General features: G+C 39.8%; 1 protein-coding gene across 4 annotated transcripts in view; it reads right to left on the bottom strand.

Annotated features, from left to right (window-relative positions):
• The window catches only part of LOC139609760 (epithelial cell-transforming sequence 2 oncogene-like), a 75812-nt gene extending 68045 nt beyond the window's left edge, over positions 1–7767 (bottom strand). For 2 of the 4 annotated variants that reach the window (XM_071464720.1, XM_071464721.1), the window contains exons 1-6: positions 3107–5470; positions 2014–2126; positions 1659–1821; positions 1320–1575; positions 1017–1200; positions 162–297 (exon numbers count right to left, since the gene is read on the bottom strand). In XM_071464720.1, coding sequence (XP_071320821.1) covers positions 162–297; positions 1017–1200; positions 1320–1575; positions 1659–1821; positions 2014–2126; positions 3107–3235 — 981 coding nt within the window. In that variant the 5' untranslated portion in view covers positions 3236–5470. Of the gene's footprint in view, positions 1–161; positions 298–1016; positions 1201–1319; positions 1576–1658; positions 1822–2013; positions 2127–2950; positions 5471–5631; positions 5667–6075; positions 6231–6488; positions 6671–6811; positions 7009–7243 lie in introns of those variants that run through there. The other 2 variants (XM_071464723.1, XM_071464722.1) reach the window with 2 other exon arrangements.
• Between the last annotated feature and the right edge of the window lie 5066 nt (positions 7768–12833).

Here is a 12833-nt window from a genome sequence, read left to right as displayed (position 1 = left end):
CATTGAGCATAGGGAGAAAGAGGAAGGAGCAGCGAGGGAGGAATATTTCTTCATTTAAAAAAATTTTAATTCCACATTCACAATGTTTTCTTCCTCTCTAATCACTTCTAGATCTGTCAAAAGAGTGACAGACTGATGGGACTTCTATATTTTCCTCTTACCTCATAAGCAGGAACTCTGTTGGAGATCAGCAATAAGAGGGCAGGAGTGGTGCGATGGATGGGTGAAACTGCATGTTGTGGTGCAGGTCTGTGGGTGAAGGAGGACAATGCTCCACTGGCTTTGCTCAGCCTGTCACTAAAGAAGAGGATATATAGTTTGATTTTAACAAAAAGTCTTGTGAAGCTTGATATTTCCAAGAGACATGCACACAAAGTTTATAGCAGGGGGGGAGCAAATAAGTTCAATCATGGGTCATTGCTGTTCAGTGGTGAGGTCAACATTTTACAGGTGCAGTGGAAAAAACAGGCTTATATGTTTTCAATATGTTTTGATTGCCTGCTTCTTTAAACTCATTTAAGATTTATAAAACAGCAGATGTCATTTTTCCCATTGGAGGACTAAAACAGAAGTAGAGTAATGGTAGAGTTTTGATGTAAACGATGAAAGTGAAAAGTTCAGCTTCATTCAGGGGCCAAATATTTTTGCTGGAGGGCCTGATTTAGCCTACAGCTGCTGTTTGCCCACCCCTGGTTTAATCATGGAGGTTTAAAAATGGCGCGTTTCTTTATGCACGTTATGAAAGAGTCTGCACTGTAGTAAGGGATGTTTTAGACAGTCTGTAAATGCGGATGAACCAAACATCACAAGCACCTTTCAATAAGGCAGCCCAGCGCAAAACCACCATTTATACATTATCAAATCAAACTGAATATTATAAGCTTCACAAGGATGGGAATCATTGCAGAGCTCTTGTATTGAATATGATTGGGTATAAAATACAGGTATTATCTTATAAAGTGGCAGGTCATTGCATCTTACATCGTTATATCGCGACAACATCTATAGATGATCACCTGAATGAACTGGAGGCCCGGACTCTCTCCACACTCTGAGCTGTGCTCCACCTGTCCAGGCCAAGACAGAGGCTAGAAGACCCAACAGCCCCAGAGCTAAGTCTCCCTGTGTGGGTACTTCCTCCTCTGACTCCTTCTTGCTTTGTGTAGCTGCCCCATGCTCTCCTGGTTCTCACAGATAGCCCTGCAAATATCACAGATATAATCTACTTCAGCTTTACTTGCCACAAAGGGGAGGGCAGGAAAAAACCTGAGATTTTTATTTTAAGACCTGTTGTTTTATTTTCTTTCTTTTGCACTTACTCTTCTCTTCCTGAAGTTTATCTCTGATCATCTGCCTGATTCTCCTCTCTTTCCTCCTCTCTTCCTCCTCCTCGGTCGTCCCCATGGTTTGCTGGTTGAGGGTCCCATACTGCTCTGCCGCCTGCCGGGGAGTGAGCCAGTCCAGCGTGGAGACACAGGAGACATAGTGATTCTTCCATGCTCCAAACTCTTTTTCTCCAGGGATATAGGGAAGGAACCAGCCTCTTCGGATGCATCGGCCTGCCCAGAGGCAGTCCTGAAGAGAGGAAGGAGAAGAGGGTTTTAATCTTTTTATGAAGACCTGAACAATTCAGACATCTCTATTTGTGGGCTTCTCACCTGTTCAGTCAGGACCCTCCAGTGCCAACTGACTTGGGCAGCAGAGCAGAGATCACGAGGGGACAGGAACGACATCACATACAGGGACAGAAACCGAGGCAGCACCGCTGTGAAGTCCAGTTGAGTCACAGGAACTGTCTCCATCAGCAGATCCCTACAGTACCTGCTCAGATTGTCAGAGGAATTTCATTTTAAAGCCTGTAAATCTAATTTAATTACATAACTTGTGCTTCAAGCTCAGAAAAACAGTTATGAAGAGAAATTCTCAACAAAAAGAGATTTGAAGATGGTAGGAGATTAATAAGGTGTAATGGTTTTCAACACACATAAATAAGAGTGGGATGAATGCCCTTACTTGAGCTGGGTTTTGGTGCAGCGTGTGAGCAGAGAGTTCAGCAGGTGTTTTCTCTGCTTGTCAGTCCACAGATCAAACCAGTGGAGCACAAGGTTCATCCTCTCCTCAAATAACTGGGAGTAAATGGAGACATGACACCAACAAACTTCAGACCATCAGTGAGCAATGTATGGAAGCTGCACCTTGTTGCATAAGAGTCCTCCTGCTTTGCCAAAAGCTACAAACTGGCTTCCAAAGAACTGATGAAGACCACAGGAATGTCGAAACTCCAGAGGAAAAACATAAGACTAATGGTGTGATAACAGCCGAAAAATGTCAGTCTGATGGGGCCATTAATAAAGTTTATGTCTTGCTTTACTTTTTAAATACACATACTGTAAGTCTACAGGTTGCATATAGTGAAAGATGTGTTCAATGAGAATAATAATGTCTTTCATCTGCAGTCAGAGACAAAGGTGGAGCTGATTCATCTTTGTGCCTTGCAGAAGTTATTAACAACCATAAATAAACGAAATGATAAAGACTTCTGTCCTCCAACTGTATACATGATAGCTTCTCATAATAACTTATTTCTCAAACGGTGTAAATCGAATAGTTTTTAAAGTTATGGGGAATAAACATTAAAGTCCCGCTTGTATGCGGAATGTAATATTTTAGTGAATTCACTTGTATAAAATGATACAGTGCCTACACTGAGCGGCATACTCTTCCTTTAAAGTGCATGCGTGAAGCACACAGGCTGCGGTTACGCCTCTTTGCGCACCTGCTCTAAATTGGCCAATTAACCAAACTAAAATTAATTTCGTCTTTGAAATATTTGTCACAAAAAAGCACATTATTCCTTCAGGTTATCTCAAGGCTTTCCATATAATTGACAACAGTATCACCATAATACAGCCTTAAAAAATGATGAAAGTTTACATGACATTATTCCCACCGGGTTTCCATGATGTCCATTAAATCTGCTTATTAACTCTGAAGCAGTGTCGCTATAGTTTGGCCATTCCTGCCATCTGGTGGCCATAAATAAAAATGAACCAAATAGCAGTCAGAGGAGAAGCTCCGTGCTTGTGTCGGTGTGTGTCTCTCCGACCTGCAGGTTGCTCCGCTTGTTGCTCAGCGGAGTCCAGGCGCTGAAGCAGGCGTCGGGCCGCAGGCTGTGAGCCTGCTGCGGCTCATGGTGCGTCCCGCCGAGCTGCCCTCTCTTCAGGCTGGTCTCCATGTCTTCACATGGGCTGAAAACTCCCTGAGAAAAAAAAGCTTTGAGCTGTTTCAGTCAATAGACTTGCTTTTACTGTCAGATTTAGGTCTCTTTAAGAGCGACCCCCTGACAGGCTGCCTCTGTGCTGCTCTGCTCAGTAACCTTAGAGACGCGTCAACAAAAGGATGAGCACATTCCTTCACACCCTCATCCACATCAAGCACAGACATAACCAAACAAACAGCAGGTCGTCCTCATTTTTAATAAACCCTGAGATGTTACCTGCCCAGTTGAAGGTTTTCATTTTTGTCAATGCACTTTATGATTATTAGGCTGCACATTCATTTGTAATATGTAATAAGGATATTGTGCATGAGCATGAGCATAGTGGACTGTGAGAAACACCTGTGCGGCCAAATGTCAATAATCTGCCAATAATAATTAAAAAAACATTATTAAATTGAAATTAATTTCTGAATTAATATGTTTTTATATGATAGACATTTTTGTGTGAGTGTCAGCCAATCCCAACCACGACCACCCACTGCATCACACATCACCTCACATCAGACACAGACAAAACCTAACGAGAAAACACTGGTTATATCACATTGTTATTGCAGCACAACTCCTCCAAGTTTTTAGAAAAATAAAATGCACATGATTGCAGCAAGATGCTCTAAATTATGTGAATGACTTTAAGGGTGGACTTGTGATGCATGAGAAAAGTTACCATGTAATATAACGGAGAACTTGAGGAAGGTAAGTGGGATTCTCCCTCTAATTTCTATATTTAGACATCATTCAAAAAAAAGTCATCAACAGAGTCAGACAACACATTTATTACTAAGTCAATAAAAATAAAATCACCAAAGTTAAAACAGTGAAACACCTCAAAATAATCCGACATTCCCCAACAACACTGGTTAAAATAAGAAGTGATTAAGGATTTACAACCAAAACGTCTAATGACTGCATTATATGTTACACACAGAATTCAAACCTAAAATCAATGTGTTCTATGAAAGTCACAGTAAAGGTTAGAAACAATAAGGCGAAAAGGATTAAATTAAAAATTAAGGCATGGCTGTGTTGTCAACATTTGGATTATCCAGTCTTTTCCAGCGTCAAACCAACACACCAGTGATCATGAGTGTGTTTTGCATGTTGCGTGGATATGTGCAAATATATTCAACACTGAACAATGTGTTGGAGGTGAAATCAGGCCACTCACATGTAGCAAGAAATCAAATGCAAAATCGCTGCTTACGTCTTTCTTTTTTTTTTTTTTCCCATGACATACAGCGCTGTTCCGTGGTCAGAATGTACCGTGTGTTTACATGTTATTTCTGGCTGATTTAATGAATTTCAGTATAATTTAATCAATTTCACAGATAAGATCTAAGCTTGAAGAAACAATTAAACATATTTCTGAATCTGTATATATTCTGATATGTTTAGCTCTGGGTCTTGAGTTTGTGACATTACAGGTGCTGATTGACCTGTGACAGTAGATACGACAAAGTGCAACAGAGTGAGTTTATATAAATCTTGCTAAAGGATCAAGTTTGTGGTCAGTTCATACACAAACACTTAAGATATTATTTTAAGGACCTTTGAATTCATCATATGTTGGACGAAACAAGGTTGGTTCTATATGTCAATATATCAATTTATTGCAAATCTAGATTGTTTGGAAATGAGTGAACTGACGACAACTTGAGGTTAAACAGATCATGATATGGATGCACCAATGCCAATATGTAAAGTATACTGTACAGTTGGTCAGACAGTAGCTAAATATCTCATAGATCTTAAACCCCTCTCTATATAACTCTGACGACAAGACAAAAGATAATATACTGTATCTGATTTATTAGAGGAGGTGGTGAAATTCAATCATAGCTCGGCAAGTTAATCATTTTTATCTTGCCGTTTAATAAGGTAATATTAGAGCTATTTAATACTTTATATTAACTGTATTTGGCACTCGCTTTAAGTATGCTCTTTACTGTGAGCATACCTAAGGCTGTTGGTGCATCCTTATTAGAGTATATAATAATACTTAAGATATCCTTTCTTATCAGGGTATCTTATAATACATCCATCCCCCTGCACAGACAGGGAACGCTGGTGAACAGCTTTGTTGTCATAATTCTCTCTTCAACTCCAGCTTATCAGTAGCAGTCTCTCTAGGTGGCATAAAACAAATAGTTGGGTCAGGTGATGTTGAAAAAAAGAGATGAGAAAATCACATGCTGGCAGTCCTCGGGATCTCTTGGGTGTCAGCTAGATTCAGTTTTTGACTGGAGAAGCAGGGTCAAGGTGAAACACAGGCAAAAATCTTACGTTTTTAAACACGTTTTACTTTCACTTTCAAGGCACAAATAAGGGATTACACTGGGGAATGTTAAAGCTCAAAAGGATACATAGAAGAACTCAGCTCCTCAAGCTGTGGAAAAAAAAAAGAGTATGTTGATGTTATTATACATGTTAGGATTTTGTGAGGCAATCTTAGATCACTTTAAAGGATGTTTTTAGACTTTATCCTGTTAGATATTCAACAAGTAACCAACTAAACTCTTAAAGAGTGTAATACTTGTGAGGTAAATAAGCAGGTAAATCCTTACTGGGATCCTGAGTAGTTACACTCCATCAATAATCAGCTTTATCCAGGATAATACAACATAATGAGCTTGATGTGCTGTATGACAAACATCTCTGTAGCTAAACTGTTGCAGATCTGTAGTTGTGTAGGGTTATTCTAAAATTCTGGTCCTGTCTGATAAGACACCATAATGACATTTGCAGATAAAGTCAGAACATTCTACTATTATATACTTTTACTATTGCCGTCTTACATTAAGAAGTAACTTGTCCATGTTGGTGTCACAGGCCATTTTCCTCTGGTCCTCCGGCATTTCATCCACCTCACCATAGAGGTCAAAGTGCAAACGGGCCAGCTTCTCCTGCATCTCCCTCACATGCTCCATCTGCCCAATAGAGCACTCATTGCCTGAGACAAAGGAAACATGTAGAGTTGGCTTCATTTGCCATACTTCCTTTTTTTTTGTCTTGACACTCAACCTCAAACCACAGACATTATTAGGCATTTATATCAGGTGTTAAAGGCTCAGTTAACATTATATGATGGCTGTCATTTGGATCTATTACATCTCTCTATGGCTTTCTAAGGTTGTACGGGGTTGTTTTCATCTGACATTAATCACACAATGTGTGCTCCAATGAAGTGTTCTTTTGTCGTTTTAATTACCAAATGCTTGTAGTTTCCCTGAGTGGAAGTCGTTGAGGAGACTAAGCAGGCCATTCTCCATCTCCTGTACATCTGACACATCAGTCAAAAAGGAGTGCTGGATGATAGGTGCTGCCTGGCTCTGGTTCTGATTAGCTTTCCCACCCGAACCCACCTGATACCTGGGTTTATCCCTCACTCCCCTGGAAAAGACAAAGACAAACACAAAACAGTCAGAGATTAGTGATTACAGTTCCTGCAAATCACCTTTGTTTCTGGAGAAGATATAACATGATGCTGTAAAGCTATTATAAGTAAGATAATCGTGGCTCTACAGTTCCAACCTCCTGTTCTTGCTCTTTTGGCTGGAGTGAGTTCCCATGTTGTAGCTGTGGCCGACGTGCCGTCCCCCGGAGGAAGCACTGTTCTTCCGGCCAGAGCCTCCAGACGGTGCCGCTGTATTGGTGGAGGTCCTGGGACTCTTTCTCTTTAACTTTCGCTCCTCCATAACTTCATGTTACGGTGCTGTCTGGCTAGCTAGCTAGAGAGTGAAATACGAAAGGTAGACACCAAGGATTAATAGTCAGCACTGTTACTCTGAGCCAAATCCTGTAGCTAATCCGGTAGAAACAATATCCTGACCGAAATTACCCAATGTCCTTCGTGACCAAGCTAACGTTAGCTCGTCAGCTAGCTAGTCGGATAATCTTCAGACTACAGAGGTGCCCTTATAAATTACACACCACACACATAAGCCGATGGACATATTTACTCACAATTGCAGCAGAGTAAATCCTTTGTTAGCCGTGACACCGACAGGTTGCCCACATAATTAAAACGTTTGCTAAACCATAACAATTTCCCTATGTACCTCGCAGGCTAAGTAAGTAGCCTGCAAACTATGAAAACTTCCTGTTTTGGTGGGACGCAACTAACCCGATGAGGGACAAATTCCATATTTCTACAGATTCACTTGTAAACTGCACTACAATACGGTATGTCATATCACTCTAAACAGTAATTATATTAATACATTTTAGAGTTTTGAAATAGCATAATAGTGCTTATTTTATCATTGAAATCGACCACTTCTTGATTAAACTGTCTCACCTGCTCTGCGTAGTGTCCTTCTGAGGTCTCTGAAATACGAAGTGGAACTGGGCCCGGAACTAGTGGCGTTACGTTATAGTCGTACTTTACTGTTTTAGTGAATCTATGCAGGACGAAAATGTATAACTTGCAAACAATATGATTTTGAATGAAGATGACAATTTATGATTTCTTTTCTGCAGTCAAAGCATTTCAAATCATACTTAATAATGGAGTATTTATGTGATAACGTTTCTCACACTTTCTTCACAATTATTATGATAAAATTTTAGTATTTACTTATTTTACGTCTAAGGTTAATTAACCTTAATCTTTCTTATTGTCTCTATATATTTTTAGTTGTACCAAGAAGCATTTTCTTCACCTCCAAAAAGGAATTCTTTGTTTAATTTCTTTCTAAAGGTGAAGCAGCCATTGTGATTTTAATGGCACACAGAAATTAATGGCTAGAGTATCTCAAACAAATACTATAAGCGTACAGGGTCGGCTCTTAATTCAGTGTCAATGGCCTATCCACTACAAAATTCAACTGAGGCCAATATCAAGCAATGTCTCCAATTCCTAGTTTTCCCCTAATTGAGACAACTGTCTCTGTAGATATTTGTTATCCAAAAATGTTGGGAATAGATCTTGTCAGAGGGGATTCCCCCTCAACATCAACCAAACTGAACTGTGACTGAGGTGTAGAGGCAGCAAATAACCACAAGGGGGTGATAAACGAATATATAATAATGATCCCTCTCGTTTCTTGCAGTTTTTTTTTTATTTTAACAATTGTTACACACTGCAATAATTACAAATACACAATTTATGACAGATTGTGGCACTCAGGGATCAAAACCTCAGCCCAGATCCACACAACTATAAGCACATTCTCAGCCTCACACTTTTTGCAAAACACTAAACACACCTCTCTACGTTAGACACAGAAATCTAACATGATGTTACTTCTTTGCTATTTCAAGGCACTGCCTTTTAAAAAATACCACATCTATGAACCAGTTGATCAAACACAAGCCTGGAGGTGTTCAATCGTTAACTTACCAATCAGGTGTAAGCACTATAAAATGGCAACAAGTGAGTTTACCCACCACAATGCAATAAAGGGAAGAGGAGGAGGGAGAGTGAGGATGAGGATGTGAGGAGGAGCCCATGGAGGAAGAAGGGTAAGGAGAAGAAGATGTATACCTGGGTGGGTGGGTGAGGGACGGGACAGAGATTACAAGGACCAAACTTATCAGATGAGATTCAAGCTGTCCTGTGACATTTTACACGTATTTTGACTGGTCTACACAGAACTGAGGGTAAAGGAGGAAGAGCAAGAGAGAGTTATCATAAACATGGTCTTGGCTAATAATGCCATACGCCTCCGAAACACAAACACACATCCTCAACTACCACACAGTTTTCAATAATGTCCATCAGGTCTCTCGATCAGCACAGGACAAATAAAAAAAAAAAAAGACCTACAGCATGACTATATATAGTGTTATACACTGCACACGGAACAGAATTTACATGTAAATTTATAAAAGGCCTATATTGAACTACACAATGTTGTCTGATTAGAGAATTCTACATGCAAGAAGAGGAAGAAACATCACTGGCCACAGAGCTATTTGTGTAAATGTCCCGGGCCAATGTGGTGGTAACATCACTGTGTGCTGCAATCACACTGAGTGGGGACCTCCACCACCATGCCAGCTTAGGACCAAACTACACAGCCTGCAGCTTGTGTGCGAATGGTGTGTAGTGTTTTGATAAAAATGACCCGTTTCAAAATCGTGCTTCAGCAATCATAAAAATAAAAATTTAAAAAAATTAATTAATGAAGTATTAATAGCTGAAAACATGCTGAAAAGCTGAACTTTGTACTTTTTAATTAACTGTGCATGTTTTTTTATAAATTTAAAGTATATTCAAAATGCTTATTAATTAAATTCCACAACAACATTCAAGTCCGTAGGTGATGCCATTTCAGCCACAGTCGTGAATAGTTACACAATAGCTTACTTTATTCAGTTACACCAGATCTCTTTTTGGTATTTACAGGATAGCTTTAATGAGTCACTCTACAGGGAAAACAGGATTAGAAAGCATCAGTTAAACACTTTATCTGCACTGGAAAATTAATTTCAGTTTGACTTTAAAACTGTGACCTCCTGTTCAGGAGGCAAGACAAAAGAGTTTACTAATGAGGATCTCTAAAAATCAAATTACTATACACACTTTAAAAAAGATGTCATGTTGTTTGTGTGCAGTCCTTCTCACTGGCCAAATTCTGGCAGTACATAACAGTGGTCTTGTCAACTAGAAACCCATCCATAACATGTCTCCCTACATTTAATTCTTGGATTCAAGGCTCAGGAAGTAATACAACAGTAGCGTGATCGTCAGCTGAAATATTAACAGGGTATTCATTTTTATTTTTAGGACAGCGCCGTGACCAATGAACAATCAAAAAGGTGAAAAAAAAAGATCCTTGACTTCTTGAAAAAGTTCCAGAGTTTTGAGAAAACTACCTGCTGTGGAAAATGGACTCATGCTGGCAGATAATTTTGCCTCTCTCTCTCTCACTTCTCTCTGTGTTGTCTTTTCTCTTCTTCCTCCTCTCTCCTGCTTTGTGAGCTTGAGCGTGTGTGTATCTGTGTGTTTCTGTGCGTGTGCGTTTGAGTGTGTATTTGCTGCACCACAGTGGCTGAGTGAGGTGAACCAGGATAAAATGTTACAAATGAACACATTTAGACTGTCACGTCCACACAGCCATTAACTTAGTGGACGTACACACACACACACACACACACACACACACACACACACCTATCTCTCATCCATAATTGCAGTGTAGGTGCTGTTTGGAGAGCTAGCTACTAGTTAAAGCCAGTTCATTCTTTTCTCATGTGCATGGATGCTTGAATTATACATTGGATTGTAAACGAATGACAACTCGTCTAATTACACACCCCATCTTACTGCTAATTCTAAGTTACCTGCCTTTCTAATGTGGCATTATTCCAGCATTTTAACAGACATACTTTAGCAACTGAAGACACCGGGACTAAATGTGATTTCAACTGACAAAACAGAAACATAAAAATGGTTTGTTTGCATGTGATGATTGATTCAGACAAATAAAAGCTTCTGTTTTTTTCTGTAATAAATAATCTTATTATTTCACACTGAAATTAAATGTTTGTCGTTTTTAAATCTTTCTCTCTGTGGACTTGACCCATAATAAGGGCAGAAATGCTCATGTTGTATCAATCAGGAATAAAGGAATGAATGCCGCTCTATTCATACATCCCTGTTCGATACTGTTTGTCCCCCAGTGTGACAGGACACTCGGGAGACTTGTAAAGCAGACACTGGGTGTGTGTGTGCGCGGGTCGATTGGGAATTAGGGTTAAGCAGGAGGTTACAAGTGTGTGTGTGTTTTCATTACAGCAGCTGTGACCCAGAATAAGACATGTTTTTATACATTCATGTTCCTTCATCTAGCTCATATACCCCACACACACAAACATACACACACTTGAACTGAGCGTTTCTTATTAAAAATGATTAGATTTATATCTTTCTCAGTCTGCTGTATGAATAAATGCTCTGTTTGTCCTCTTGTCCTCTATGCAAGGACAAGGAGCAAGGCAAACACACACACACATTCACGTATACAGCACACAGCGGGACTGGCAGAGATGAATGGGGGAGGTGGACGAAAGAGAAAAGAGTAACACAAAGTAATTGGTATAAAATATATATATATATATATGAGACATTTACAACAATGTGAGAGAGCTGTATTTTTGGTTTTGTATGGCTGATGACTTCCATTTAAACATTACTGAAAGTAATTTAAATGCAAAGTGTTTACGGCATGTAATGTTACACTGCATTTAACATTTAATTCCCTTACACAGCAAACAAATAAGACCAAATGGGGGAAACCATCCTCACAGAGCTACGACTCACCACAAAACAATCAGTGTGAGAATGTGCAAAAGTGCTGAAATTCTTATTTGAATTACTATGTATTCAGTTTTCAATATTGTACAATCAAAAACCACTACAAACTATACATCTCTCATCCGTGCATGGAAACTGAAAATCAAGCCTGAACTACAAGCAATAAATAACAAGAATAACATTAATTTTGTAGCTTGTTCCATTATATTACTTGATGTTAAGGAGCCAATTATCACATCTTACTTTAGATGTTAGAGCTTCCTTGAGCACAGTGACAAAAGGGCTTTGAAAACTGCCCCTTCTTAGCAATTATGCAACAATAACATTGTTTTGGAAAAAAAGCACTGCAAACAGTAATGATTAATGTATCACATGCAAATCTGAAGTCTGCATAGTTTCATACTGTATTTGCCTGAAACAGGCTGCCAAAGCCGCTGGTTGCCTGGGAAGAAGGAAATCAATCTAAGAACTTGTGGAAACTGCTGAGCAGCAATGCAAAGGATGTAAATGTGTGGACACAGGACTAAACTAAAATGACCCCCAATATGATTCCGGAAATTGTCTAAAACCACTTTTATCCATCTGTTGTTGTGAGAAAAGTGAGTAAATATACAGGAACAAAGATCCAACGAGAAGGTCTAGGAGAGTTGAGGATTAATAGCATTGTAATAGGAATGTTAGCTCTTGTCAAATAATCACTGAATCACTATTATTTGTTAGAGTGACATTTTGGTTAATATGCTATGAGATTCAGTTTCTAGCTCCCTCCATCCACCTGTCGTCTCAAACTCTTATATCCTTGTATCTCCTCTTTAACTTTTGCGTCCCTCTCATTCAATTCCCCATCTCCTCCCCCTCTCCTCCTTCCTCCTCCACCACCACCACCCCTCTCCCATTCGCCTCTTCCTGTCCTCCTCTCACCACTCTGTAGAGGGTCCAAGTGACATTTGGCTGTCCCCTGCCTCGAGGGGGTCCAGGAGATGCAGACGTTTTTGGCAGGCAGGCACAGGGACGCCTAGGGGTCCTGACGGGGACTCCTGGACTAGGAAGAGAAAAAAAGTACACATCATAAATTGCACCCACAGTCAGAAACACACATACGCTCTCGGGGTGCACATGCATAAGCAAACAATTGCACAAACAGAGGAGAGCTAACACAGACACACACTGACACATGTAAATGTGTGTGCGCACAAGCAGTCATACACCTACCAATCAAACGCGCGTCATGAAGACACAGTGGATGGTAAATGTGAGAAGGCGAGGGAAGCTGCCCCTATGGAAAAGTTTGGA

This window comes from Trachinotus anak, unplaced genomic scaffold (assembly GCF_046630095.1).
Source record: "Trachinotus anak isolate AG129_WGS33_773 ecotype Australia unplaced genomic scaffold, CSIRO_AGI_Tana_v1 ptg000026l, whole genome shotgun sequence".
In the NCBI taxonomy this organism is placed as follows: domain Eukaryota; kingdom Metazoa; phylum Chordata; class Actinopteri; order Carangiformes; family Carangidae; genus Trachinotus; species Trachinotus anak.
This window is presented reverse-complemented; position numbering and strand designations above follow the sequence as displayed.